The following is a 27,604-nucleotide window of genomic DNA, read 5'->3' on the forward strand; positions in this document are numbered from 1 at the left end:
CAAGATGTCCCCTTCTCTGGGAAGCCTCCCTGACACCTTACCTTTTAGAACTGGGTGTCCCTGAGTCTCTGCCCCTCCAGCCTTTGCAATCTGGGACAGCCCGGACTCAACACTCCCTCCCAAGCCTCCCGAGGTGATGCCAGCTCTCCTCCTCTGCCTCCCCTGCCCAGCCTGGCCCAGGGAACCCACAGATGAATTGTAATCCCTTCAGAAAGGGGGTTACAGGCACCCTCCCTCAAGATGCTGCTCCTAGGGTTGGCACCGGTGGGAGCCCAGGTGGTGTTGGGATTGGGAGGGGTCAAAGACCCCAAAGCCACCATGGACCTCTCAGGCCTGGGATATTTGAGAGTGTTACTGAGTCCAAGCTTGTGTTGCTCACTGCATGACAGGCCAGTAAAGCAAGAGACAAGTTGTTGGGGCAAGGAATAACGACTTTACTGAGAAAGCCAGCATACTGAGAAGATGGTGGACTAATGTCCCAAAGAACCACCTTACCAGAGTTGGAATTCAGGCTTTTTTCATGTTAAAAGGGGGAGGGGGTGTGGTTGGTTGGTGCAAACTTCTTGGTGTCAGAATCCTTCCTTCTTGCGTCTGTCAACTTAGCCCAGGTCATGATGTTCCTGTAAACCTCCAACAAGACAAATGTTATTCTCTGTTCTGCAACCTTTTATCTCTACATGAATGGAAAAGTGTTATACCTTTGAAAGTCAGAGCCTTGAGAATGGGCTGTCCTGTATATTTCAGGCTACAGGCAACATTCTTGTAGCAAAAGTAATAGAAGACAAAGGTTAGAGTAAAAGAAACAGGTCCAATATGGAGGCAGATTTGTTCTTCACTATGACAAGAGCAAGTATTCCAGAGTCAGCCAGACGTGCACCCAGACCCCAGTGCAGACCCTTCTCAACTTGCTTTCCTCGTCTGCCCACTGGGGACAATCAGCACCCCACTCCTAGGGCTTCAGGGAGGATTAAACGAGTTCATCATGTAGAGCCAGAGGGACTCGCACTGTTGGTGGGAATGTAAATTGATACAACCACTATGGAGAACAGTATGGAGGTTCCTTAAAAAACTAAAAATAGAACTACCATACGACCCAGCAATCCCACTCCTGGGCATATACCCTGAGAAAACCATAATTCAAAAAGAATCATGTACCACAGTGTTCACTGCAGCTCTATTTACAATAGCCAGGACGTGGTTTTCATATCTGTAAAAGAACTCGAGATGTGCATCAGATACCATTATCTGGGTACTTCAGTTAGCAGTAATCGTGCCTCGGATAAACCTCATTGGCTACAATACTGTCACTGCGCAAAGCTATCTGGGTACTTCAGAGAGGGCCTACGGCAGAGGATATGGAGGAGGGGTCTGTCCCAGGAAGGCCCCATAGGGTCCTGCTAAGTTACACTGGGACCCTGTGTTCACACCATGGGTGCTGCCTCCCATGAGGCTCAAGTGCTGCTGGTCCTGCGGTTGTGTCCTTCTCTCCGCCTCTCCTCCCATGCTACAATGGTCCAGTCCCCACCACCCACTGTGACCATGCTAGCCTCCTCAGTGTCCCCTGTCCTGAACACTTGCCCCTCAGCCTGTTCTCCACTCAGAAACTAGTGTTTTTAAATTTTTTAATCAATATTTTAAAAATTGAAGCATTGTTGATTTACACTGCTATGTTAATTTCTGCTGTACAGCAAAGTGATTCAGTTATATATACATTCTTTTTTTTAATATTCTTTTCCATTATGGTTTATCATAGGATATTGAATACAGTTCTCTGTGCTATACAGTAGGACCTGTTGTTTATCCACTCTCTCTATAAAAGCTTACATCTGTTAACCCCAAACTCCCACTCCATCCCTCCTCCAACCCCCTCTCCCTTGAACAGAACCAGTCTGTTCTCTATGTCCGTGATTCTGTTTCATAGATAGGTTCATTTGTGCCATATCTTAGATTCCACATATAAGTGATACCATATGGTATTTGTCTTTCTTTGTCTGAATTACTTCATTTAGTATGATAATCTCTAGTTGTGTCCATGTTGCTGCAAATGGCATTATTTCATTCTTTTTTATGGCTGAGTAGTATTCCATTATGTATATGTACCACATCTTCTTTATCCATTCATCTGTTGTTGGACATTTAGGTTGTTTCCATGTCTTGGCTATCGTGAACAGTGCTGCTATGAACATAGGGGTGCATGTATCTTTTTGAATTCTAGTTTTGTCTGGATATATGCCCAGGAGTAGGAATGCTGGATCATATGGTGTTCTATTTTTAGTTTTCTGAGGAACCTCCATACTGTTTTCCACCAACTTACATTCTAGGGGATCTTTCTAGTGACAACTATAACTTAACTGTCTATAGTGACAACTATAACTGTCATGTCTAGTGACAGCCATGGGCTTTTAAAGCTCTTTAGGGGCTCCCCTGTCCTCTGGACCACACCCCTCCACCCCCCTGCTGGCCCATCCAGCCCTGGAGAAGGGGCTGCAGCCCCTCTTTGCTTGCAGCAGGGATGGAAGGGCCCTGGGACTGGAGGAGGAGGTGTGGACGTAGAGGGGTGGATGGACATCCTATAGATGCACAGAAGCCACAGGGTAGATGATGCCCCCTGGAGGTATGCGACGGAGCAGACCTGGGAAGGGGGCTGCCTTCCTGAGCAAAGGGGGTTTGGCAGGGGCTGGAGTCCCCTGTTCCCTGTCAGGGCTCATCTGGCCCAGCCAGAGACAATGGCGCTGAGGCCTCATCTTACCTCTAGGGAGTTGCTAATGATGGTCTTTAATGGCCTTGCCTGGGAAGGGATGACCTCACAGGGCCACACCCTGATGAGAGGAGGCTGGAGTCAGAGGCAGGCGGCTCCTCCATCACCGTGAGACCTGCTTGGGCTTGTCTTGTCTGAAGAATGAGGGGGCAGTGTGTGTGCGCTTGTGTATCTGGTCCTTCATGCGGCCAGAGGGAGAAGGCTCCCAGCCCGATGGGGGAGGCAGGACCTGGGTGAAAAGTCTCAGGGCAGCAGGGTGGGGAGGCCTTGCTTCTACTCAGCGTCTCTGGCTTCTGTTAAGGGTTTGGGTGTGGGTGCCGGTGTTCCCGGCCACATCCGTGCTGAGGCAGAGGGTCTGCCCGCTGCACACATAGTATCCAGGGGCAGGCCTGCGTGTACCAGGTGGTGGCGGCAGCAGGGGTGGGAGCGGGTTCCAGCACAGGCTTGCTGCCTGCCCCCGCCCTGCCCCATTCGTCAGGGATGACTATGTTTGCACTCTGGGGAGGGGTCCTGTGGAGGTGGCCCCTCTCCTGAGGGCAGCCTCCCCCTCCCCCGGGCTCGGAGCAGGACCACTCTAGGGAAATGTTCATCTCTTTTGTGGTGTCCTTGTCAGACCCCCTTCAGGGTGACTCCTCCACAGTGCTACAAGTTCTTTCTCGTGTCCAGCCTTAGTCACTCTTGCTGTTGCACCTGATTCATTTATCAGAGGACAAGTTGAGGGCCCTATTATCCTGCCACCCAGTCTGACATCACTGAACTTCCCTCGGGCATGTTCCGACTACTGGGACAGCCCAGTCGGCACAGGAAATGGCTGCTGGATGAATGTGCGAATGAGTGAGTGAGTGACTGAGTGGCTCAGATCCTCCTCCCATGAGAATGCTAAGAAGTGGCTAAGAAGTGGATGAGGGGGTCCTGGGGGCCTGGGCTGAGATGGAGACAGAAACGGGGACCCAAAGGGAGGCAGAAAGAGGGTCAGGAGGAAAGAGATGGGACTGAGGGCACAGAGACGAAGCAGATGCAGCCGAGAGCCAGGTGTCCTCGAGCTCCACTGGCATCCAAGGCCTCAGCCAAAGGTGGCCTGGGACGGACAGGGCCCAGGGGGACAGCACGACCAAAACAAGGTGGAACAACAGGAGCTCAGAGTGAGGCCTGGGACGGACAGGGCCCAGTGGGGGACAGCACGACCAAGACAAGGTGCAACAACAGGAGCTCAGAGTGAGGCCTGGGACGGACAGGGCCCAGGGGGGACAGCACGACCAAGACAAGGTGGAACAACAGGAGCTCAGAGTGAGGCCTGGGACGGACAGGGCCCAGGGGGACAGCACGACCAAAACAAGGTGCAACAACAGGAGCTCAGAGGGAGGGACCATGAGGCAGGAACCTGGGACCCAGGGTGGGGACAGCAGTCTAGCACGACCTAGACCAAGGTCAGAGCAAGGACCCAGGGCTCCAGCCACCCAGCCATGACCTATCCCTCTGCCCCCACCAGAAGGAAGCTGCAGGAAACCTCAGCCAGGCATGGTAGTGAGGTGGGAGTTTCTACAGATGAGGACACCGAGGGTCAGAGGCCACCTGGCCTAAGGTTGCATAGGAGGTAAAGTCCCTCAGTGCTTGGTTGGAGGGGCCAGCTCAGGAGGAGACTGCTGCTCCCACCCCCGAGCCTGTGCTTGGGCACGGTGGCACTGCCAGGCACTTACTCGGCCTGTCGAGGGCCCAGCCCCCCGCCCAGCACCCGCGGGCTTCCCCAGCCCTGGCCGAGGGCAGCGAGGGAACAAAGGTCCAGTCTCTGCCTGCTCAGGCCCCCACCCCCTTGCCCGCCCCTGGCACAGAAGGACCAGGGCCCTGAGGGAGCCCGAGAGCCAAAGCAGCCCCCGCCCCTTTGCCGACACTGAGAACCCCCTTCCTCCCCCTCCCACGGGCCTGCTGGCCGCACTGCAGTGTCCCCCCTTCTAGAGATGGGAAGGCTGAGTGAGAGGGCTGAGGAGCTGGCAGCCACACAGCTGGGATTCGAGCCCACCTAGCCCTCCTCATACGCGTGAGGGTGTGACTGTTCCCGTTGGATGTAACTCACGGGGAGAGATGGGGCAGGGACAGAGACGGCAGAGCCTAGATGGCCCAAAGGGGAGTGCTGGGGAAGGGGCTGAATTGCTCTCACTTTTCCGGCCCTGCCCACCTACCTGCCACCCAGGGCTAGTCCAGTGCTGGTCACAGCAGAAGGGATAAAGCCAGGGGAGAGGCAGAGATGGGGAAGCGGAGTCAGCCCCCAGGTCCCCCTAAGTTCATGACCGGGGCTCAGTCCAGTCAGAGGTGAAGCCCCTGCGGAGCTTCCGTTTCCCCATCTGTAACATGGGGCTGTGGGGCCCACTGGGGGCCTCGCTCCCCAGGCCACGGCCATCATTCTTCTCCAGGACCCTTGCCTGCCCCCTGCTCCCCCCAGGGCCTGGCCTTACGCCTCCAGAGGGGCCTGCATGGAGGGCTGACGCTCATCTGCTCTGGAGAAGCTGGGCACAGCCTAGCCCTCCCTGCAGGCCCAGGTCCAGACCAGGAAATGAACATCAGGTGTTCAGCATGCCCGAACGTGAAAAGCACTGGGTATTTGGGTGTGACTGGCTCCACTGTACGGATATAGATACTGAGGCTCAGGGAGGCTGAGGGACCTGTCTGAAGCCACCCAGCTCCTGAGGAGCAAAGCAGGGCTGACCTGCTCACTGACCAGGCTTCACGTCCTGTAAGCATCCCAGGGACAGAGGGGGAAGGAGGGAGCTTGATAAACACACACCCCATGTCCCGTCCACAAGAGTAGAAAGAGAAAGGGTCAGGGCGCCGGGGCCACAGGGGGGCAGGTCAGGAGCCTGGAGCGCTTGGGCAGTCTGGGCAATGTCCAAGTGGACAGCCTTGGGCGGTTCTGGGCGAGCAGGGGCTCAGTTCTGTAACCTTGGTCCATAAAACCTCTCCAAGCCTTGACCTGTTAACCAGTGGGCCAAAGCACATGGAGAAAGCCCAGATGCCCCAGCCTGCCTGCACCTGAGTGGCTGGGGAAATGCCCACACCCCAGCTGCTCCTCCCAGCTTTGGGCACCTCCAACCAGTCACAGCAAGTGCCCAACAGGCCCCAGGCAGGATCAGGCTGCTGCCTCTCGCAGAGCAGGCACTGGGATACTGGCCACAGTGCCCCTCCTCACTGCCTCCACCCCTGGCCCTTATCAGACACAATTCGTTTTAAAGAAAAAATAATATTTATTTGCAATATAAACAAAGTCCCGTTGCTGGATCGGGATATATATATGTATGTGTGTGTATATATATGTAGGGTCACAAATTTTCCTTCATAAGTTCATAAAGCAAAACTGGCCACCCTCTTGGCATACCCTCATTTACACAAATCTGATGCATCTTTCTGGGTTTTTCTTTTTAAAGGTAAAAAAGAGAGAAAGAGAACCATGTACAGCACGGAAGCTTTTTGTCAATTTCTTGACTGTGGCAAGATTTTAATCTGCTGCCTTAAAGAATCCCTGAAAACCACCCCTGTGAGGTAAGATGCAGTGGGGGCAGAGTTTCCGTGGCCTTGCTCACATGCTGAGTGCTGGCTCGCTCAGGGACCCCAGCCCGACTGCTCACCCCTCCCCAGGCCCTATGCAGTCCTGACACCTGGGAGAACTGAGGTTGGAGAAGGAACAAAACTGGAGGAGGATAACGGAATCCGTGGCTTTGTTCTGTGGATATGGGGGTGGAGGGATGGACGGAGCCTCACACCCCTTTCCTTGTCCATCCTCGCCACCCACCCCTGCCCTGGGATTGAAATGGGTGCGAGTTTCTTAATAGAAGGCAGGGGCAAGATGAGGGCAGGCTTTCACGGGTTGAGGGGGCTGGGAGTGGCAGCTGAACCAAAGCAACAACCAGGGTGAGGGAAGAGACTCGGGGGAGGCAGGGCTGGGTGCCACCACCAACACCCCCCCCAGCCACTGGGCCTGCACCCTCAGCTACCAACAGACAGAGAGAGGAACAAGCAAGTAGTGGGTACATATAAAAAGGGCCTGGGGCCCAGGCCCCCCTCGGGGCTGAGCCCGGAGGGTTAATGCTACTGCGTGGCAGCCCCCTGTGGCCCCACCTCCAGCAGGACAGTGGCAGGGCCTCCCTCTGCTGCCTGGGGCAGTTGGCAGGGACCACCAGAAGGGCAGTTGGGTGGGCAGAGAATGCAAAGGCTACCTGTCCAGCCCACCACTCACCACTCGCGGCAGTCATCACAGGCAAATGCAGCGCCAGGTCGGGCTGGGCCGAGGTGGGAGGTGTGGGCAGGCCTGGGAGTCCAAAGCTGGCGAGAGCAGCAAACCACCCCTTTAAGGGCCGCTGCGGAAACGGAGGCTTCACACATGTGCAAAACGCTTTTGGTCAAGATCAACGCGGGGTTTGTCTTTTCCATTAAAAACAAAAACCCAAGAATTGCTTTTTGAAATAAGAAGAAAAACAAACTGATAACACTTCTCTCTCTCTCTCTCGCAGGATCAAGAAAGGGATGAAATACTGGTTTATACAATCCACTGTTGCATGTAGCCTGAAAATAACACTTTTCATTAAAAAAGAAAAATCAAGAAGAGCTTGAACACTCTCTGCTCCAGGGAGCTCGGATTTACCTGCCAAAAATAAAAAGTAAACTCAGGTCCATGGATGTGTCTTTAAAAAAAAAAAGAGCCAAACTGGCTGGGCCATCAGCAGAAAGGAGTGTCCTGGGACAAGGACGAGGCCCCACTGGACTCCCAAAGCCACATGTCTGAGAGCCGAGGGCCCCTCCGGAAAGTCCTGCCGGGGGAGGCCTGGCTGTGGGCTGCACCCTCCCCGGGACGGTGAGGGAAGCTCACCTCTGGGCACAGGCGATGTCCGGGTTCCTCACGCCAGAGGCAGCAGGCGTGGGCCCTCCCTGCGGGCCCTGTGGAGGCCCGGGAGGGGCTGGCCCGTTGCCCCGTGCCCCCGGCCTCACGTGGACTCGAGCGTGTTGAGTGGGAACAGGTTGTGGTTGGTGGGCGTGGAGAAGTAGAGCTGCTCGCTGGGGGTGTGGTTGTCACACGGGCTGCTCAGCCCCAGCGTCCGCTCGAAGTCCAGCAGCTGCCCCATAAAGTTGAAGTTGGGTGAGATGTTGGACTTTTTCCTCTTGACAAAGTCGTAGGCATCATTGAGCGACAGGTTCATCTTCTGCATCAGGTAGGCCACTGTGACCGTCACCGAGCGGCTGATGCCTGCCAGGCAGTGCACCAGGACACCGCACTTCTTGGAGCGGGCCTCGTCTGAAACACACAGGCACGGGTCAGGGCAGCACCTCCTCCAGGGAGCCACCGCAGGTGGGGCTGGGGCACAGGTGGGGCTGGGGGCAGCATGGTGACTGGCTGGTGCCTCCCGACTCCCAAGTGACCTGGTGAAGTCCCACGCGGGTGGGACAGCAACTTGGGGTCGAGGTTAAGAGCATGACTGTGGAGAGGGCTCTGCCACACGGTAGCTCCAAGTCACTGGACATTCCTGCGCCTCGGTCTTCTCCCGTCAGAGGGCCTGCTTACTCACAGTGCTCTTAGAGGGACGTGAGCCAAGGGGGGGGCGCCACAAACACTGTGATCACTGCTAGTCCTACTGCTGCTCTAACCGTGTGCTACTACATGCCAAGGTGTCACCTGCATCCTCTCAGGTCCTCGGCACCATGGCTACCAAGTTAACTTTATAAATGAGGACACAGGCACAGAGACCAAGTAAGGAGCACAAGGTCACACACAGGTTCCTCCTAACTCGCAGCACTCACCCCCGCTAGCCCACGACCTGGGGCTCAGGGCTGAGCTTGCTGTCCTGGGGCAGCTTCCATGGGTGCCCCCGAGAGCCTCCTCAGAAACAGGCCTCATGAAGGCTCCTCCACAAGGGAACGGCAGGCAGCACTCGGCTCTGCCCTCGGCCCAGCCAGTCCCCGGGGCCTTAGTCCTGCTCCGGAATAGCCAGGGGCTGGGACCAGGGCCACGCCTAGTTTCACGAGTGGGGTTTGCTTATGTGGGGCCTACCCAGACCACTTACTAGACTTTCCCTGGCCCATGTGCCAGTGACATCTCCCACCACAGCCAACCAAGTTCTGCCAACTCTCCCCTCCACCGCTCCTCCCGGATTCCCCCAGTGCGGTGCTCAGACGCCTATGCCTGACAGGCAGCAGGAGCTCAAATACCGGTTGAGCCACCGGCCAACTCAGTCCTGTAATCTCTCCTCCCCTAGACCCGAGCACAGCTGCATCTCCGTGCCATAGCTGTGCCAGAGGCACAGATTAACAAGAGGCAGGCCTGGGGTCCCCAAGGTCCCCGCCTGAGCTCATTGGGAGCCAGGTACACTCCTTCAAGATGCACTCCTACAAAAGGCCACAGGTTCACAAACTGTTCCTCGTATGGCACTCACTGCTTCTGGCCTGGCAGGACTTCCCTTCCCTAAGCCCACATGAGGGTTCCCAGGGCAAAGCATGCAGTAGGTGCTTAATCCAGACTCGGGGACCAACTGGGGGCCAGACCAGCGGGGGAAGAGACCGACGTCATGGATTCACGTGGAACCACGCTGTCTGACCTTTAGATTTGGGGCAGGAGAAGGGGGTAGTGGAGACAAGCCTCCAGTGGTGACACATCAAGATAAGGGGAAGGCCTGGTCCCCAAACCCACTCCTAGGTAATCCAAAGTCAAACCGCTTCCGCTGGCTTTATTTTTAGCCCTCTAAGGGTGTGGCGGAGCCTCGGGGGTGCTGGGGCTTGATCCTGCCCCACTGAGTCCTATGGGATGCTTGGGCTTCAATTCCTTCACTTGTCAAAAAGGGAGTATGGTTCCTCCCACCTCTACACCCTGTTCTGTCCCCCTCCCCAGATGTAAAAGGACCTCCAAGAACGATAAAAACACCTACAAACCAGGCTCAGCCCTGGGAAATCCGGGGGCCCCCTCTTCACCCCCCTCTTGACTGGGGAGAGCACAAATGCTGAGGCAGCACCCACAGCCCTCTGGGCCACGTCCTCCCAAGCAGAGCTGGGAAGCTCTGGATAGCCCCCGACACAGCCCCTCCCCCAGGCCTCAGCTTCCTTCCTTCCTCCCAGCCAGGCACCTACTTTTGGTTCCCAGTAAGCGGATGAGGCGGGGAAGCCTCCCACTTCCTGTTATTAACGCGAGCCCAGCCCAGCTGACACCAAAACGCCCTCCACTGGACATAGCCGCCAGAGGGAAAAGACTGCCGGGCCACCCCCTCCCTGCCACCGGAGGCTGGACAGAACACTGGGTCACTAGGCTCGGAGAGCCCAGGGTTTACATTCACCCTGATCTTGTGTCCCTTTCCTGAATCCTGGGTGAGAGCTGAACCCGAAGACGACCTGCCATCTAAACAGCCTCCAGCTGGCCAAGGAGAAAGCAGGATGGGAGGTCAAAGATAAGGAACCCGAGTCAGCTGAGGCTGCGGATGCAGGGGGCTCAGAGGGCGCTAAGCCAGACAGCAGAACACACTGCTCTGGGGAGGACTTCCTCAGCCTCTCCCCATACTCTCTGAATACCTCCTATATGCCAAGCAAGCCCCACAGGCTGCCGGGAGCATCGGAGGCCCCGCCGAGGCCCTTTGGGTCATCACGTTCCAACAGCTGCCAGTTAGGGGGAGGCCTCTGGCTCCAGGCCACACTTTAGCCCCCTCAGGTACACAGTAAAGCCCAAAGAGGCTCCGTGACAGCCCCTAAAGAGACATGTGCGCTGAGGCGTGACGCAAAGCAAGCAAGACTCGTGGGAGGTCTGAGAGCTGGGACGTTTCAGCTTGCTGAGCCTGAAACAGCACAGCCAGAAAAACCCAAGCTGGACAGCAGAGTCCACGAGGCTCCAACAGCTGCAGGGAGCCTGCGAGTCGGGGGACTGCTCAGGCCCCGAGGGCCTCGGTGACGCACAGTGGGCCTGGGTACACCCATGGGCACACGCTGGCACATGCAGGGCACACACAGGTCTTGACAGGCCCAGAGATACCCAGCCAGGCACGGGCAACACCCAGAGTCCCATACACACCTTGATGCGCAAGCCCACCCACCCTGGCCGAAGCGCAGCAGCACTTACCGATGAAGCTGATGGCCTCAGGGAAGAACTGGGAGAGGTTCTGGCTCCAGTGGTCAGAGATGGGGATCTGCTTGTAGGTGAACTCGCCCCCGTGCTCGAAGGCATTGGGCAGGTTGGGCGTGACATTGAGGATATACTTGATGCCGTACTTGCCGAGCACATCCAGGTTGGTGGAGTCCTTGGCGCAGCCGAGGTAGAGGTAGGGCAGGATCTGGACGGGGAAGGCCGGTTGGCTGGATGGCACAGGGCTGCCGTCTGACTCGGTGGCACTGCTGGGCAGCTCTCTGTCCGACTCACCATCTGAGCAGTCAGAGCTGATGCGTAGGCCCCCCAGACCCAACACTGAGGTGGGCGGTGAGCCGCTCGGCGAGGACGAGCTGTCCACGTTGGTCTCGCAGTGTTCTGAGTACTCTGTCTGGAACTTGTTGAAACCACCTGTGGACAGGATGAGACAGGGCCTGGATGAGAGACTGACGATGCCAGTGACCCCAGACCAAACAGGCTGCACAAGACCAACAGCAGCCAGGGTTCCCCACGGCAAGCACCGTAACACCAACAACGGACAACACGGGCGGTGCTACATATTTACACATGTACCTCCTCCTGTTTTCTCCACAACTATCCTATGATCCACTTCACAGATGGGGAAACTGAGGCCCCAAGTGATAAAGTAACATGCTTGAGCGCCATACCCTTGCCCATAGGGCTTCAGGGCCCCAGCCATACAACCAGCTTTAGGGCACTTGAGGACAGACTCCAGCTCATTCCTCTTCCACAGCTCCCATGTACACCTGGCACCCATGGGTGCTCAGTAACTGCTAAGCGGTAAAGGAGAGCAAACCACCCCATCTCAGGCCAACACCTGTGGGTTTGCAAACCCCTCTTATAGATGAGACCGCAGGGGCCAGAGCTGCATCTGGGTCAGCTAGAGGCAGAGAGGGCCTGGGCCCCCTGACTGGGAATAGGGTGCTTGAGCCCCACTCTCAGCCACACGGGAAGTAGTGTGAAGGTATCTGTTGGCTCTTTCCCAGGGCAGGGGCAAGTTCATAAAAGGGGTCCCAATTCCACCTCTCCAGAACCCACCCCCTTATAACACAAGGTCCCTCTCAAGCCTCGGACCCACAGAAGGGGAAGCTGCTGGGGGCTTTACAGGGACAAGAAATGGGGAGCGCCTTGCAGCTAAGGATGGGCCCTGCGCCCGAGGGTGCCGCAGGCCTCCTCTCCCCTCCCGCCTGCCCGCCCCGCTGCCAGCAAGAGGCCATTTTGGAATGTTAATTGGAAACACCGGCTGCAGCCACTCGCCTCCCAGCGCTGCCTCCCCCTTCCACAGTCTCTGGGGTGGCAGGCTAAGGACTTGGGGGTCCCAGAAAACCAGAGCTGGGGCAAGGAACACTGCTTACAGCCGTGCCCCAAGCGCCTCCAAGAGGCGGTGATTCCCAAGTGATGAGACCCACGCGGGGATGCCCGGAGTCCCCCAACCCAAATGATCCCCATTCCCTGGCGGGGGCGGGGACGATTATGAAAAACTCCTGTCCTAACCCGGGCCTTCCAGGAACACGCATTCCAGTCTGTAGGAGCTGAACTTGGGTGCCCAGGAGGGGACCCTCCCTCCTTTGAGGGGCTCACGGGGAACCTAGGAGCTGCCATGGCCCCAACAACACGAAAAAAGGAAAGCCCAGGCGGGGAGAAGTTTGTTCGACCCACTTAGATCGTGCCCAGAAAGGTGTAGAGGAGGCCTGCGTATCAGCCTAAACCCGCACAGCTGGGGCCGGACGCCCGGGAGAGGAGAATGCGGGCCGGGGGCGACGTGGCGCCGGCCGGGCAGGCTGGGTACGGGGAGAGAAAGCGGCCTCCGGCTGGGGCACCCGGGAGCCGCGGGAGAGCCCCAATCCCAGACAGGGTCTCGGTGCTGCCCTCACCTTGGAGGTAGTAGGCCTGGCAGCCGTCGTCGCGCAGCTTTTGCAGGAGAAGGCCAAGCACCGAAGCGGGAGCGCCAGGCTCTGGCTGCCACTCGGCCGTGGCCTCGTCGTAGAGCAAAACGGTGGCCGCCTTGCAGCGCGTAGCGAAACGCTCCTTGTCGGCGTGGTTGGGGATGATGGAGCGGATGGGCAGGTTGCCCTTGCGCAAGCGGCGCAGCATGAGGCCCGGGATGGCCAGGTTGATGGCCGTCTCGATGTGCGACGACTCGAAGAGCTCGTGCGGCCGGCAGTCGAGCAGCAGCAGGGACGCGCCGCCGCGCGCCTCCAGCTCCTCCTGCAGCCACTCGGCACTCTTGCAAGGCATGGCCCCCGCACCCGCCGCCGCGCCTGCCCCGGTACCGGCGCCGGAACCAGACCCCGCACCGGGCTCCGACCCCGCCCCGGTGCCCCCAGCCGCCGACGCCCCCGAGGCCGACATGTGCGCCCGCGCTGGGGGGCCGCGGAGCTGGTTTTTCATGGGGAGCGCGGGCGGCCCGGGGCCGGGGCCGGGCAGCCCTGCCCTGGGACGGCGCCCCGGCCGCGCGGGCCCCAGCCGCGTCTCCGGGCGCCCGCCTCCCGCCGAGCTGCACGCCCGCCGCCCCGGCCTCCCGGCCTCCGTCCCGCCCGGCCCTCCGCGCGCGCCGCGGCCTGACAGCCCCAATTAAACGGCGTCTCGGACGGCCGCGCGCCGAGGCGTCCTCCGGGGGGCGGGGCCGCGGGGCCGGCGCCCGAGCTTAAAGGCGCCGTACCTCCGCCGCCCCTCCCCACGGGGTACGCGGCCGCGCGAGCAGTCCCGTGTGCCCGGAGACCTGCGCCCCGGCCTTCGCCCCGCTTCAGCGCTGCCGCCGTCTCGCCTGGCCCAGAACTGATTATGACTCGCCTGGGGGCCCGGCCAAGACCCTCTCGGTTCCCCTGTCCCGCGCTCCCAGCTCTTCTGTGCCCTACCCTGAAGGGCTGCCCTGGGGGCGTCCTGCGCGTGGCATCCCCTTCCTACGTTCACGGAAGCAGAGTTCCCCCGGGGTTGGGGCGGAGGGAAGGGCGATCAGGCTGAGCCAAAGCCCCCTCCTCCTGTCAACTCCATTCATTCATTCTCAGCGAGTTCATTCAACAAATGGAAATTGAACGCCTACTACGTGCCATGACCTGTGCTTAGGCGGTCACCGTTTCTGGCAACTTGCATAGTCCCAATGAGGGCTACACGCTTAAAGACCTGAAGGTAGTCTCACCCCAGCAGGCCTGAGGGGGGATCAGCACCTAGGCAACTGGCGGAGTAGGACGGCCCAAGGCCGTGCCACCCTCCACGGGCAGGGGTGAAGAAATCCTGAAACGACCTGGGAAGAGAGAGCGGGCCCTTTAAGGAAGCTTCATAAGCGGGGTGGTGACAGGCGCCGAGTGAAGCGCCACGTGACTTTTCCACGGGAGCGGGTGCTGGGGGGATCCTCTTTAATCGGCTCTCCTCCTCCCACCTCCCAACGCACCAATCAACTTTCGTGGTAGGCGGGAGTGCGCCACGCAGGTGGCCAATCGCGGCCGAAGGAGACGGTGGGGCGGAGAGAGGAAGGCGGGGCCCGCCGAAAGTTCCACCCAGCGCGGGAAGTGGGCGGGGTCTCAGCGAGCGCTGTGTATCGGCTCGCAGGCTGCCTAGGCGGAGTAGGTGAATGGATCCGCAGGTAGCGCTGGAACAAAGCGGCTCGACTCGAACGGTGCGCGTGCGCAGGGCCTGCCGCACTTTCCCTACTGAGTCAGGGTTGTCTGCGTCGGGAGGGAGCTCGCGGCTGATCCTGCGGTTCGTCTGGTCCGTTCCCTGCTGGGCGGAGTGCTCCCACATCCTTGGGGTTTATCCTTCCCACTCTGCCCGAGGCTGGTCAGCTCCCCGCCACCTTGCCTCTACACCCAGCTGGAGGGAGGTTAGCGTCAGAGATGAAGGGCGGTGGCGCTTGAGATTTGCCGAAGGGAGTGCTTCTGGAACCCGCAGGATTTGAGCTTTCCGCTGACAGGAAGGCACGAAGAGGGGCGGCCCTGGGTTAGTACCCGCTGCCCACCTCCCTCCCCCCACCCCCCTTTGTCCATGCGAAGGATAGTCTATGTGAAGGGTTTCATCCCGCTGCAGGGCTGTGTCGAAAAGAAGCAGGGATCTCTCCCACAGTCACACTCCCAGCAAGATGACAGCACTGCAATCATAGGTGGCCTTATCACCCAAGATTCGATGCCCAGAGAGGTGATAGGAGAATCAGGTCCCTGGCCTCCCGCGCAGGCTTGTCCTAGGGTTGCTGGGCAGAGCCTACTTCCCTGGGGACCTAGGACGAGTGGAAAGGGCTCCCGGGGCCTGAGGGGCCTAGATGTGGATTCTGCCCTGCCACCTGCTGACGTGTTGTGTGGCCCGAGTATGGTTCCCACCTCTCTGGGCCTCAGTTTTCCCCACGTGGGATCGTGCTGGTCTGGACAGTGCCCAACCAGTCCATCACAAATCTGTCAGCCTGGGAGGGTGGTTCTCTGAAGCCAGGCCCCTTAGCCGGTAGTCCAGGTGCTGGTTGTCAGGGATGGAGACAACCAGCACCTCACTCAAAAGGCCTGAGCAGACCCACAAGGGAGGGGACCTGCTGGCCAGTGAGTCATTCCTCAACGGGCTTGTTGGGGGCCTGTTGGAGCTTCGCCTACAGCAGTGCCTGATGAGGAGTTGACCATTGTTCTCACTAGTGGGGGCACAACTGCGAGGGGACCCTCCACCGTGCCCCCCCCCCCCCGTCTCCATCCCCCGTGCGCGAGGAAGCCCCTCCCAGAAGAGGGGAGGAGGCCCACCACCCCTCACATTAGCTTGTGATGGCTCCCTAGTCTCCCTCACCCTCTGGACTCCTCTAGCGGGGACAGCTACCCTGGAGGAGAGACCTGTGAGGATGTGTGGAATTGGGAAGACTCCCTGGGGGGTGGGGGGCATCCTCCCGCAGGGATGTAAAAAGAGGCAGGGTTTGACTGAGTACAGGAGAAGGGAGAGCATCTGGGGAGGGGGTGACAGGGGGAGCAAAGGGGTGGAAGAGAATTAGCCTGACCATGGGAGATGCTGCGGTGGTCCTGGGCCCCCATCACCCTGGCTGGAGGAGAGCCCCAAAGCCTTGGTTCCTGAGTGGAAGCCCTGCCTACAGTCTTGAACCGCTAGACACAATGTGTAAAGTGGATCCCAGCAGGGCTGTCCTTGGGTGTTAGGGAAGGGGGCAAGGGACAGACACAGAACCCTCTGACATACACGGCTCAGAGCATAACAAGAACTTGCCTATGGTCAGACAGCAAGAGGCCAGAGCTGCCCCTGCCCAGGGCCTTGCTCTGCACCTGTGACCCTCCCTCAAGGATACTGGAAGAGGGGACCTGGTACCTTGGGTGAGAGCTTGGGATCAAAGACATTCCTCCTCCTCAGGAATGTGGCCTTTCCTGCCCTTCAAGGTTCAGACCCTCCCTCACCTGCAGCCCCTGGGAGAGGTGCCCCACTCACTAGGGTCTCCCTGAGGGGCAGGGGGGCCCCAGAACAGGTGTGAGTCCCTGGGGGTGATTGGGTCTCAGGAGGGGAGCTGCGGGTGGGGTGTGTTTGAACTCTCTGCGGGCTGTACCCCTCTCCCACACCCCTCCAGGCCTTTACACATGCTCTTCCCTCAGTCAGGACATTTTTTCGCCCTCACCTTTTGCCTGCCTTCTAGAATATCCCAGCTCAGGTGTCACCCTCAGGGAGGCTTCCTCTGATCCTCCAGGCTAGATTAGCCCCCCTGATCTGTGATCCCAGGACCCCTGCCCCCCAACTTTGCTCTGGACTCTATCACAGTCATGGTTACACTGCCCACCAGACTTTCTCCCTTTGGATGTCCAATGGTATGCCTGCCCCTCCTCAAGGCCATTTCTCCTCCTGCCGTCTCTGTCTCATCCCTCGTCCCCCAGTTGCCAGGCCCAAACCCATGAGGCACGTTTGGAGCTACCTACCCTGTCTGCACATATCCAGCCCCAGAGCCACACAGAGAAGGGGGCTTCCCAGCCCGGCAAGGCTTAGCTGTGATGGTGGGATGTTTGATGTGAACTAAACAGATATGAACTGGTGTGTACCACCCCCCCGCAAACACATGTCCACATGGCATGGTGACCTAGGAGCCGTGTCACCAAGAATAGTTTAAGCATCTTGGAAGCAGACTTTCCTTTTCTCACTGTTGCCCCTGGATTTCTTAGAGATGGGCCAGCATGTTTGAATGGCATATGCTGGAGGGGCAGGAGGGGAAGAGGGTCAGTTTCTTGCCCTCCTACCCTAAAGAGGCTAGCACAAATTTGGGATGAGCTCCTGCTTGCTTCCAGGAGGGCAGCTTTCCAATCAAGGTCTATTTCCCACTATGAGAGCTGAGCAGGGGCTGGAGCAGGGGCTGGGGCAGGGCACTCCAGTCCGTGATGCCTGCTGCTGGTGACAGAGCTAGTCTCTGCCAAGGGCAGCTCCACTAGGCTGGGGGAGATGTGCCATCAGAGCCCTGCCTGAAACCCAGACTAGGGGTCACTATGCTTGCCCCTGACCCTTGGGGCAGCTTCTCCCGCATCCCTTGGTGAGGTGCCTGCCTGGGTTACAGTCAGAACAAGTAGTGTGTAAGCCAGGCCAGGAGTGGACTGTGAAAAGCCTGGCAACTCTCCTGCCCTACACAGAACTCCTGGCTGTACACATCCATGCATGTGCACGCACGCACACACACACACACACACGTAAGGACACATAAGACAGGCCCAAACACCCATAGATCTACCTATACATGCATATATGCTCACAGGCACATAAGCGTGTACGTAGAAATACACAAATACAGACCTATGCACGAGTGCAGAAATGTACAGTACACATGTACACACACACTCACTGTGATATGCACACATGCCAACAGACCCTGTATGTGTGGGCACTTGCCACTCTTGCTGGAGGGGTGCCCACAGACAGATAACCCAGAGAGGCTGTTACAGGCTGATGGAATCCATGTTCTTCTCCCACAGCCCTCCAGTCACCTGGGCTCACCCTTCCATATTGGCCATTGCTGGGATCTCTGTGGTGACTAGTTCTGGATGGAACAGAAGTCCATCCCGGCCTGCCTCCCAGCAGGGGGCTGCCAGACCCTGGGTGATGGCAGCATGGCACAGGGAAGCTGTTGCCTGGGACAGCTCTGCTGCTGGGGGCCCAGCCTATCCACCCTCTCCCTGCCCTGCCCAGGTGTTGGGGCAGAGGGGGTAGGAGGTCAGGGCAGGTTGGGGCAGGTCAGGTGAGAGAGAGGGCCACACCCAGGAAAATCAGAGAACAAAACCTGGCAGGATGGAAGCCAGGGCCTAGAAGATCTGGGAACTCCCCAAAGCCACCTGGAGAAGGTGGAGGGGAAGAGCGAAGAGAGCCTTGCCTCTGGAGGAGCCTCCCCTCCCATTCAGGCTCATTTTCTGAGCACCTGCCCTGAGCAAGGGAGTGTGCAGGGCAGTGAAGTGGGACCTCAGAGGGGGAACTAGACATATGTAATTCCTCTCTCCCTGCTCCCCACCCAGCAGTGACTGCAGGCCCTTGGCCAACCTCCCCAGGTGGACTCCCTGGGGCATGCCTTTCCCAGCCACACACCAGCCCACTGGGGCCTGCCTCAGTGTGGAAGACTCACCACTCGGCCACGTTTCATCCCTGGCAGGCATTACTAGTCAATCACAGGACTTGCTGAACCATCCTCTGGCCTGAAAACCCTTCCAAGCAGGCAGGACCAGTTGATCAACTGTGGTAGACACGGGAGGTAAAACCTTTTTGCTAACGTCTCAATTCATAGCCAGACCAGCTATGCTTCTCTGTCCCCACCCCCAGCTCACTTCATTCTGACCACCTCCTGCTTCCTACTTGGTGCCCAGACACAGCACCCCTGCCTCCACACACTTCCTCATTCCATGCCTACACCCGAAATTATCTCCAGCTTCTGAGGGGCCATGGCCTCAGGAAGCCTGCCCTGCTTAACCTCAGCAGAGTCTGCTCCTGGTCCGAGTCCTCCCCCGCAGGGCCCAGCATTTTCCACTCTCTACCCAGTGGAGCCTCCCCGCTGCGACTTCCCCTGTGTGAGCCTCCCTTCATCACTGGAGTCCCCCACGTGGTCATGCAGAGTCCTGGGGCCCATCCAGGCCTTTCTCATGACCCCAACTGCCCTCTGTTCCAAGCTGTCTTGGGCATGGGGTTCCCCTCAGAGTATGGGGGTCTGCTGGGCTGGTCAGCCTGGGCAAGTGAACATTTCAAGGCCTGCTCGGGGCTGGCTGACTTGGGACTGATGTCAAGCAGGCCTGATCCCAGCACAAAGGCCCTACCCCATGGCCCTCATGCCAGTGCAGTGTTCGCCAACTCAGCCCCGCATTGCCCCCGTGTCCCCAGCGAGGTGAGCAGAGCAGGGCTTGTCTGTCCATTCTACAGATGAGAAAACTGAGGCCTAGGAAGGGAAATGTCTTGCCCAAGGGCCTGGCTCCAGCCCCAGCCAGTTACTCACTTACCCATGGGGCCTGGGGTGAGTCATCGTGGCCCAGGTGATGGGAAGGAAACACATAAACACGAGCAAGTGGGAAGGACGGTCTGGTAGGAGGGTTGACATGCCTGCCTGGGGCTCCCACACACAGGCCCCTGTGGTCTTACTGATCAGGAGCCCACCTGACGGTTTCAAGTCTTGTTTCCTTCTGGCCCCGTGTCCAGGCTTTGCACCAGCCCTGGGAGGGCTGTCAACTCATTTGACAGGTGGGGAAACTAAGGCCCATGGTTACAACCCCAGCTGTGGCAGGGGGCTGGGCCCCAGACTAACAACCCAGAGCTCCTTTCCCCCAGCCCAGGGGTTTCCAGCTGGCTCTTACCTGGCTCCAGGCTCTACAGGGAACCCCTTGCTCTACCAGCTGTTTCCCGTCACTGGGGTGGAAGGGGGCCAACACTGCCAGGGTGGGGGCATGGGCAAGCTACTCGCCCCATAAGGAGGGGGGCTGTATCCTGCACATAGCATGTGTGCTATCAAATGCTCTTTCTACTTCCATGACTAATCCTTTCCTACCCAGAATCTGTCCACTTTCACTACACAGTCCAGGCCCTCCTATCTCTCCCGTGGACCATCTCCCTAGCCTTCTTCGCAGCCTCCCCACCCAGCAGCCAGAGGGATCTTTTTTTTTTTTTTTTTTTTTTTTTGCGGTACGTGGGCCTCTCACCCCCGTGGCCCCTCCCGTTGCAGAGCACAGGCTCCGAGGCTCAGCGGCCATGGCTCACGGGCCCAGCCGCTCTGCGGCATGTGGGATCCTCCCGGACCGGGGCACGAACCCGTGTCCCCTGCATCGGCAGGCGGACTCTCAACCACTGCGCCACCAGGGAAGCCCCAGAGGGATATTTTGAGAATCAGACCTGGTCCTCCCCTGCTCTGAAGCTTCCCACCATCCGGGCACAGGCCAGCATGGCCCTCAGTGATCTGGCACGGCCCCTCTCCCCACCTCCTCGCCTCCCATCAGGGTCCAGGATTCTCTGGTTGCCCAGCCCAGGCCCCTACATCATCTTGCTCTCTCTTCAGGGCCTTTGCACTCACTGGTCTGCTTGTTGGAGCCCTCCTGTCCTGGCTCTTTCCTTTGACTACGGCTTATCCTTACCCCCAAACCAGCTCATCCTCCAGAGCCAGGGGGGGCACTGGGAAGTGGGATCCCGCCTTTCTTCTGGACTCTGTGTTGTCAGCCATGAGCACATGGTCCTGTGATTTAAAATGCCTTTGGCTCTTCTCTGCCACACTGGAGGATTCCAGAAACCTCTCACTTCCATTCTCCACCTGGGCCTCAGCCAGTCCTGCATGACCTGCCCAGAGTCAGAAGGCTTCTTACCATGAAGGGATGGCTCCCCGCTCCCACCATGTCTGGCAGGGCCTCATCCTTGTCCTTGGGCTGCAGGCCTCAATTTCCCTGTTTCAGAGAGAGCACTCCACCCACAACTCTGGTGCAGCTTATCCTTCCTCTGCAAATTGAGCCCAAACTCCCACCTCCTGGTGGACCCAAGGGTCCCTCAGGTCCCAAGCCTGGGTTCCAGTCCTGCATACCACCACTCTCAAGCCTGGAAGAGGGGCTGGGATGCGTGGGGGAAGCCCCATCTGCTGACACTGAGGTCATCCCTAGAGGGCCAGGAGAAACAGCTCAACAGCCCCAAGAAACCAGGCAGCTGGCTCTGATTTCCTTGGGGTTTGGAGGAAGGCAGAGGAGAGAGGAAAAGGACTCAGGTAAGTTTGGCTGGGCTGGCTCCCTGCCCCAAAGTCATAGGTCAAGGTGAGCCCTTTCCTCTTGCATGCCGCTCACCAGAATCTTTGCCCTGGGCTGATCTCCCCTCCATTTTATGACACTTTAGGGCTTGTGGGCAGCACCTCATGAGCCCACCTGGGGCTCTGAGGGATGGAAGCCAGGGCTTTAGGGGAGCAGGGGTCCTTGGCTGCTGGCCTCTAGCCACCGTATCACCCTTGGCCTCCCACTTGAAGCTTCTGATCCTTCTGAAGCCACCTCTGCCAGGAAAGGCCTGGAGCCCCAGTGGTTTGAGCAGGGGTGGGGGGCAGGAGGGTGACTCGGGCAGGGATTCCCAGCCAGAGCAAAGGCAAGGAGCAATGATGGAGTCCGGGGTGGTGCCCTGGTCCGTCTTTGCCAAACCAGCTATGGTTTTTTGATTAGGAGAGCCAGCTGTGGCAGGCTCCTGACAGTAAAGCCAATCCAACCTCTGAGGCTGGGAGGGCGAAGGGGGCTGGGAATTCCCAGGGCACCTGGCAGGCGGATGTGCCAGGGGTCTGGGCTGGGTCTGCTTCGGGTGGGCCAAAGGGCGGTGCCTGGTAGGTCTCGCTGTAGCTGCCAGGCCTACTTGCCTCATTAGCATCTGCCTACTGCCAGCCTGGGCCTGTCTGGTCCCCTCCCCATCAGTCCACACAGCCGTTTTTCAGGAATTCCTCCTATAAGGCTTTGATGGTGACAGTGATGGAGATCATGTGACCAAGATGAAGTTGGGGAAATGGCCTGGGAACCAGCTGGCCTGGCCCTGACACAAGGTTGCTGTGTTGAGGCCTCAGCGCTCAGCCCTATTCTAGGTTTCATGCCCAACACCATCCCATATGGGCTCAGCTGTCCAGCGGTCGCCTGGAGCTCTATGTGCCATGTTCTCAGGTAGGCAGGCATGGGTGGCAGCACTTGGAAACAGTCTGGGGAACTCCCCTTCTTGATGTGGCCTCACCCAGCCCTATTCCTGCCAGAGGGGCACATGCCCTCAAACCTGGGATACTCCCTCCCTGCAAAGACGAGGGTCCTCTGGGAGAGAAGAGGGACCAGTGAACTCTCAGGGCTCCTAGTGGGGCCCTTTGAGGTTGTTACAGGGAGGACCAGGGATCAGCTCTGCTTAAGGCCCCCTTCCCACCTCCCTGCCCCTTGCCATGGCTTATGCAGTCTCCCATTAGAAGCCAGCACTGCCCTGACCCCCACTGCCAGATGGGACAGCCCTCTGGCCTGAGCCATAGGGGTGGCTCCGAGACCAGGGCTGGTGGGGGTGAGGCACTGAGAAGGCAGTTTGGCCAGAGCTGGAACTCTCTGTCAAAACCTCCCCAGAAACAACAGGCCAGGCCCAAGAACTCAGGCTGGGGAGTGGCTGAATTCCCCAGGCCATGAGCACTACTGGGACACAGAGCTCCCACGTAGGAGGCAGCTGGAACCCCCGGATCTGGGGTGCTGCTGTGGACTTGGGTGACCCCTGGAGGTGCCCCAGCCTCTTCATCTATAAAGTGGGGCAATACCTTCTGCCTACCCTAACTCCCAGGGGTGCGGGGCAGCTAGGCAGGTTCTGCCTTGGAACTGTCAGAGGGAAGGGTCTCTTTCGCCTAAGGGGCTGGGCACAGACTCCCAACCACCCCCATGCACTGCAGGAGTGCCTTGGCCTGACACCTGTACCAGACGAGGTCAAGTGCTGACCACCTGCCAGACCCTGCGCTGGACATAGCAGGACAACCCGTTGTGGCCCTCAGATGACCAAGGTGTGAGTGTGCCATGTGTGTTGGGACAGGGCATGGGTAAGATGGGAGAGGTGGAGACTGGGGAGCCTGCCTGTAATGCTGACTCCACCACCGGCCTCCCCTCTCCAGGCCTGTTTCCTCCTCTATAGAATGGGGTACCGTACACCACGCGAGGCTGCTTGAGGCAGGAGGAAACATGCTGTGTGAAGGCTCCAGTCCAGGGCTGAGCTCATGTCCCCCTGCTGAGCCCTCTTATGCCTGGACAGTGGGGAGAGGGCCCCGGGGGCAGGCAGTGACCCCTGTGGGAAGGAGTCCTGGAGGGGAGGCCTGGGACGGGGGCTGTAAGCAGCTGTGCCGGGGAGTGTGGGCAGAACAGACTCTGAACAGAGAGGCTGGCTCCAACAGGAAGAGAAACAGAGACAGAGGAGACAGCAACTCTTCTGAACCTGCAGCTGGTGGCTGCCCTGTCCTGAGGCTGATGTGGGGCCATGGACACGCCCAACACCCCATGGGGCAGGGCCCTGCCCACCAGCCTCATGCCTCTGCCTCTGTGTCCACCCCTGCCTACCCACCTGCCATGAGGGAGGGAAGCAGAGTCACCAGGCCCTGGCCAAGCTCCAGCCTGGTCCTACCTCCAAGTCTCAGCCACACCAGCCCCCTGCTGCCTCCTGCTCACCCTTCCTTAGCTGTCACCACCATTCGACTCCCACCCTTCGCTCAGACCCAGCAGACAACAGCCCCTGCTCTGACCCTCAGGGAGCTTTCCCATCAGGGGTCTTTGACCCATGGCTCCTGCCTCCTCAGGGCTCTCCCTGTAGAACTGTCCAAAGTGGGATCCATAGAACACTAGGCCCACCTCATAGAGAGGGTCATGTGGTCAAATGTCTGAAAAACACTGTGAACTCTGTGGCCCCAGCTGCATAGCATAGGAGTGTGTTAAAGGCTCTGAGAAGTCCTGCAGGGATATAGCTGGCTTAATTTTGTTCATCTGGCATTTCCCAAACTCTGGTGACCACAGCATCAGTTTTTTGCATAATCTCCACTCCCAGCCCGTGGGACTGTGCACTCAGCCTGTCCTTCAGGAGAGAAAATAGCCTTGTCTTGCCCAGTGGCTGCTCATACCATGTTCTCTTCCCCGGACTTCCTTTCTCATTTTCAGATGAGAAGCTGAGGATCATCAAGTAGCTGCTCAGAACCCCACACCCTCCCTCTGGCCGGCTCTAGGCGCCCTGAGGTCTGCTTTTCACCAGCAGGTCCGACTGCCATCCCAGCCCGGCTCCTGGGAGGCTAGGATGATTAAATGGGCACCGGGCAGAGATGAGTCGGAGCCTGGCCAGCTTCCCCCACCCAGCACCAGCCAGCTCTTGGCCATGACCAGCTCCTGTGGTCTCTAGCTCAAGGCTGCACAGGGCCAGACAGGGGCCAGACAGGGAGGCTGGTCCTCTCAGCATGGGGGCTGTGGACAGGGCCCCCTCCTCAAGCCCAGGCCAGAGTTGGGTTACAAGCTCTGAGGGTCTCCTAATGAGTTCCACATGCGAGTGAGGGCCTCTGAGAGGAAATGGGAAGGGGCTGGGGGAGGGGGAGAGGGGCCTGAGAGGGGACTGGAAACATGTGTTTGGAGGAGGAAGCCAGGGGGAGGGGGAGTGGAGGGAAGACTCTCCCCAGAAGTCTTGTGCCCACCCCCACAAGGTGGCTGCCAGGCTCCCAGCCCCTGCAGGAGGCCCCCAGGCCAGCAGTCTTGGGGGGAGACCCCTTAGAGGGCCCACTCCTCTCCAGGCAGAAAAAGCCCCAAATCCTTGGCCCTGCTTGACTGGGGTTCTGAGCCATTAGAGGCAGGATAGAACCAGGTGGGTGGGAGGGCCCATGGGGGCATGATGAAGCCCCTCCACAGCCAGCCAGCTGGCCAGCAGCAAGATCCTCATTCAGATCCAGCCCAGCTACCCCTACCCAACCAGAGAGCCCTGGATGCAGCGAGGCCACTGACCTGTCAGCCCTGACCCCCACCTTTGCCCCTCTCGGCTAGCGGGTGGGCAGGGAGGCCTGGCATGTGGGTTGGCTGCCCCACCCTCCCTCCCTGTCCAGTGGGGGCCATGCCTGGCCATTCAGATTGGCCTGGTGGCTGGAAGCCTCATTAGGAAAAGGCTGTCTAGGAGCCATGTTGGCATGTGGAGTGGGGTGTCCAATGAGAGAGACCCATGGTGGTTAGGGAGCGGACTGAGGGCCTCATGGGGTACAAAGGGTGTCCCTCCCAGGAACACTGGTTGAACCCCAGGTTTCTAGTCAGCTGACCAAGGCTGAGCCTGGAGTAGGCCTTGTAGTCAGCTGGCTGGCCTGTAGCATTCTGATGCTGGGGGCCCAGACCTTCAGCCCCCACCCACCTCCAGCCACCTCCCCAGGCCATGGATTGGAGCCCTGCAGGCACAAAGTCTGTTCTTAGAGCTTTGTGTGAATTGTGAGAGCAAATCTTTCCCGCAGCCCTGTGAGGCCAGTGCTACTCTTACCCCATGCTGTGGATGAGGAGGCCAAGGCACAGAAAGGTAAAGTCAGAGCATTCCTGGCAGGAGGGACAGTAGGTACAAAGGCCCTGGGGCTGGAATGTTCCTGGTGTGTCCAAGGAATAATCAGGAGGCTGGCGTGGTGGGAGGGGCATGAAGGGAGGGTGGAGGGTGGTAGGAGATGGGGGTGGGGGAATGGGCAGGATTGAGTAGGGCCTCTTGGCTGTGGTGAGCATTGTGGCCTATACTTGAAGGAGGCTGGGGAACTGCTGGAAGGGGTTGAGCAGGGATGGCATGAACTATCTTACAAGTTTTCTTTTTATTATTATTTTTTAATCTTACAGCTTAGCTGACTCTGGTTGCTATGTTGAGAACAGAGGGAGTGGGCCAAGGGCAGAAGTAGACCAGGCAGGAAAGGAACAGGCATCATCTCAGCAGGTCCTGGCTCCTTGTGGGGCTAGCTCAGGATGGCCTGAGTGGTGGGCAGATTGGAAGGGCTCTCACCTGACCTGCCCCAGCCTAAGCCCCCTTCCCTCACCAGAGGGGCCTCCATAGCTGAGGTTCCCCCAAACCAGAGGCAATTATCCCAACAGGAGCTTTGGGAGGAAATACAGATGGCCAATAGGCACATGAAAAGATGCTCAACATCGCTGATTATTAGAGAAATGCAAATCAAAACTACAACGAGGTATCACCTCACACCAGTCAGAATGGCCATCATCAAAAAGTCTACAAACAATAAATGCTGGAGAGGGTGTAGAGAAAAGGAAACCCTCCCACACTGTTGTTGGGAATGTAAGTTGGTGCAGTCACTGTGGAAAACAGTATGGAAGTTCCTCAGAAAACTAAAAATAGAATTACCATATGATCCAGCAATCCCACTCCTGGGCATATATCCAGACAAAACTAGAATTCAAAAAGGTACATGCACTCCTATGTTCATAGCAGCACTATTCACAATAGCCAAGACATGGAAACAACCTAAATGTCCATCGACAGATGAATGGATAAAGAAGATGTGGTACATATACACAATGGAATACTACTCAGCCATAAAAAAGAACAAAATAATGCCATTTGCAGCAACATGGACGCAACTCGAGATTATCCTACTAAATCAAGTAAGTCAGACAAAAAGACCAATACCACATGATATCACTTATATGTGGATCTAAAATATGACACAAGTGAACCCATCTATGAAACAGAAACAGAATCACAGACATAGAGAACAGACTTGTGGTTGCCAAGGTGGAGGGGGTTAGGTGAGGGATGGAGTGGACTTTGGAGTTAGCAGATGTAAGCTTTTATATATAGAGTGGATAAACAAGGTCCTACTGTATAGCACAGAGCACTATATTCAATATCCTATGATATGGGACTTCCCTGGTGGTCCAGTGGTTAAGAATCTGCCTTCCAAAGCAGGGGACATGGGTTCGACCCCTGGTTGGGGAACTAAGATCCCACATGCCACGGAGCAACTAATCCCGCGGAGTGCAACTACTGAGCCCACGTGTTCTGGAGCCCATGCACCACAACTAGAGAGCCCATGCAGTCTGGAGCCTGTGGGCCACAACTAGAGAGAAGCCCGCATGCCACAATGAAAGATCCCGCATGCCACAACGAAGATCCCGCATGCCGCAGCTAAGACCTGACATAGCCCCAAACAACAACAACAAAAATCCTATGATAAACCATAATGGAAAAAGAACATTAAAAAAAGAATGTATATATATGTATAGCTGAATCACCTTGCCATATAGCAGAAATTAACAGCACTGTAAATCAACTATACTTCAATAAAAAAATATTAAAACTGGAAAAAAAAGGAGACTTTGGGACATGTCTCAAAGGGCATGGGCATCCTTGTAGAACCTCACAAACGACCCTAGCACACCCCAACTGTGAGGGGAACTGGACCCAACCCCAGAACCAGGGCAATCCTGGGAGCAAAGGTCAACTTCAGAGTTGCAGCCAAGAAGTCCCACAGCAGCAGCCCAGACGCAGGCCAGCCCAGGCCTCTGCAACAGAAAGCACCTTCTGTTTCCAGTTAGCAGGCACATGTGAGCTGCTGCCTGGAGGGTCTGGGAAGACTAATTACATTGCTTCCCTAGCTCCAAGTTCCAGAGGCTTCTGGGGGAGCCAATCCAGCAGCAGCTGTCATGGAGAATGATCCTGGGGGTGAGGGTAGGGGTGGGGGGTGTGCTGGCCCCGGGGAACACGATCAGCACTCCCATCCCAACCCTGGGCATGAGGGCATGTCCTCGGGTGGCTCTGGCTGGGGTCAGTTTGAGGGGCTCGGTGCAGAGGTGGGGTGG

General features: G+C 57.9%; 1 protein-coding gene, 2 long non-coding RNA genes and 1 pseudogene across 7 annotated transcripts in view; 2 read left to right on the forward strand and 2 right to left on the reverse strand.

Moving 5' to 3' along the window:
• LOC109552188 (uncharacterized) overlaps window positions 1-7,414 on the forward strand; it is a 74,852-nt gene extending 67,438 nt beyond the window's left edge. The window contains exon 9 of the long non-coding RNA XR_012334627.1: window positions 6,175-7,414. This is a non-coding gene — a long non-coding RNA (uncharacterized lncRNA). The remainder of the gene's footprint in view (window positions 1-6,174) is intronic.
• DUSP7 (dual specificity phosphatase 7) lies at window positions 385-13,271 on the reverse strand. 2 transcript variants are annotated; one of them, XR_004528558.2, is made up of 4 exons: window positions 12,755-13,271; window positions 10,836-11,270; window positions 7,614-8,036; window positions 385-620 (listed from the first exon to the last, which is right to left on the reverse strand). XR_004528558.2 is itself a non-coding variant. In XM_019947411.3 (3 exons), exons 1-3 carry the CDS (start codon window positions 13,269-13,271, stop codon window positions 7,729-7,731), a joined length of 1,260 nt encoding a protein of 419 aa, XP_019802970.2. In that variant the 3' UTR covers window positions 5,975-7,728. The 2 variants fall into 2 exon arrangements, 1 of the variants encoding a protein (XP_019802970.2); XM_019947411.3 differs by lacking the exon at window positions 385-620 and having other exon boundaries at window positions 5,975-8,036.
• On the reverse strand, window positions 1,253-1,319 carry LOC117314036 (U4 spliceosomal RNA; annotated as a pseudogene).
• Window positions 13,272-18,426: 5,155 nt separating the features above from the next.
• LOC109552177 (uncharacterized) lies at window positions 18,427-27,011 on the forward strand. Of its 4 annotated transcripts, none has more exons than XR_012334629.1 (3): window positions 18,427-18,561; window positions 20,933-21,033; window positions 22,705-27,011. It is a non-coding gene; the product is annotated as an uncharacterized lncRNA (long non-coding RNA). The 4 variants fall into 4 exon arrangements; XR_004528561.2 differs by lacking the exons at window positions 18,427-18,561; window positions 20,933-21,033 and adding an exon at window positions 21,817-21,955 and having other exon boundaries at window positions 22,705-22,814; window positions 22,921-27,011; XR_012334628.1 differs by lacking the exons at window positions 18,427-18,561; window positions 20,933-21,033 and adding an exon at window positions 21,817-21,955 and having other exon boundaries at window positions 22,705-22,814; window positions 23,951-27,011.
• Window positions 27,012-27,604: the final 593 nt, after the last annotated feature.

The sequence above is a fragment of the Tursiops truncatus genome, chromosome 10 (genome assembly GCF_011762595.2).
Source record: "Tursiops truncatus isolate mTurTru1 chromosome 10, mTurTru1.mat.Y, whole genome shotgun sequence".
Taxonomy (NCBI): domain Eukaryota; kingdom Metazoa; phylum Chordata; class Mammalia; order Artiodactyla; family Delphinidae; genus Tursiops; species Tursiops truncatus.

Coding starts and splice junctions, on each gene's coding strand:
- DUSP7 (XM_019947411.3), bottom strand. CDS start 13,271: ATGAAAAACCAGCTCCGCGGCCCCCCAGCGCGGGCGCACATGTCGGCC. Junction 11,271..12,754: donor CCAGGCCTACTACCTCCAAG/GTGAGGGCAGCA, acceptor TCCTGTCCACAG/GTGGTTTCAACAAGTTCCAG. Junction 8,037..10,835: donor TGAGGCCATCAGCTTCATCG/GTAAGTGCTGCT, acceptor TGTGTGTTTCAG/ACGAGGCCCGCTCCAAGAAG.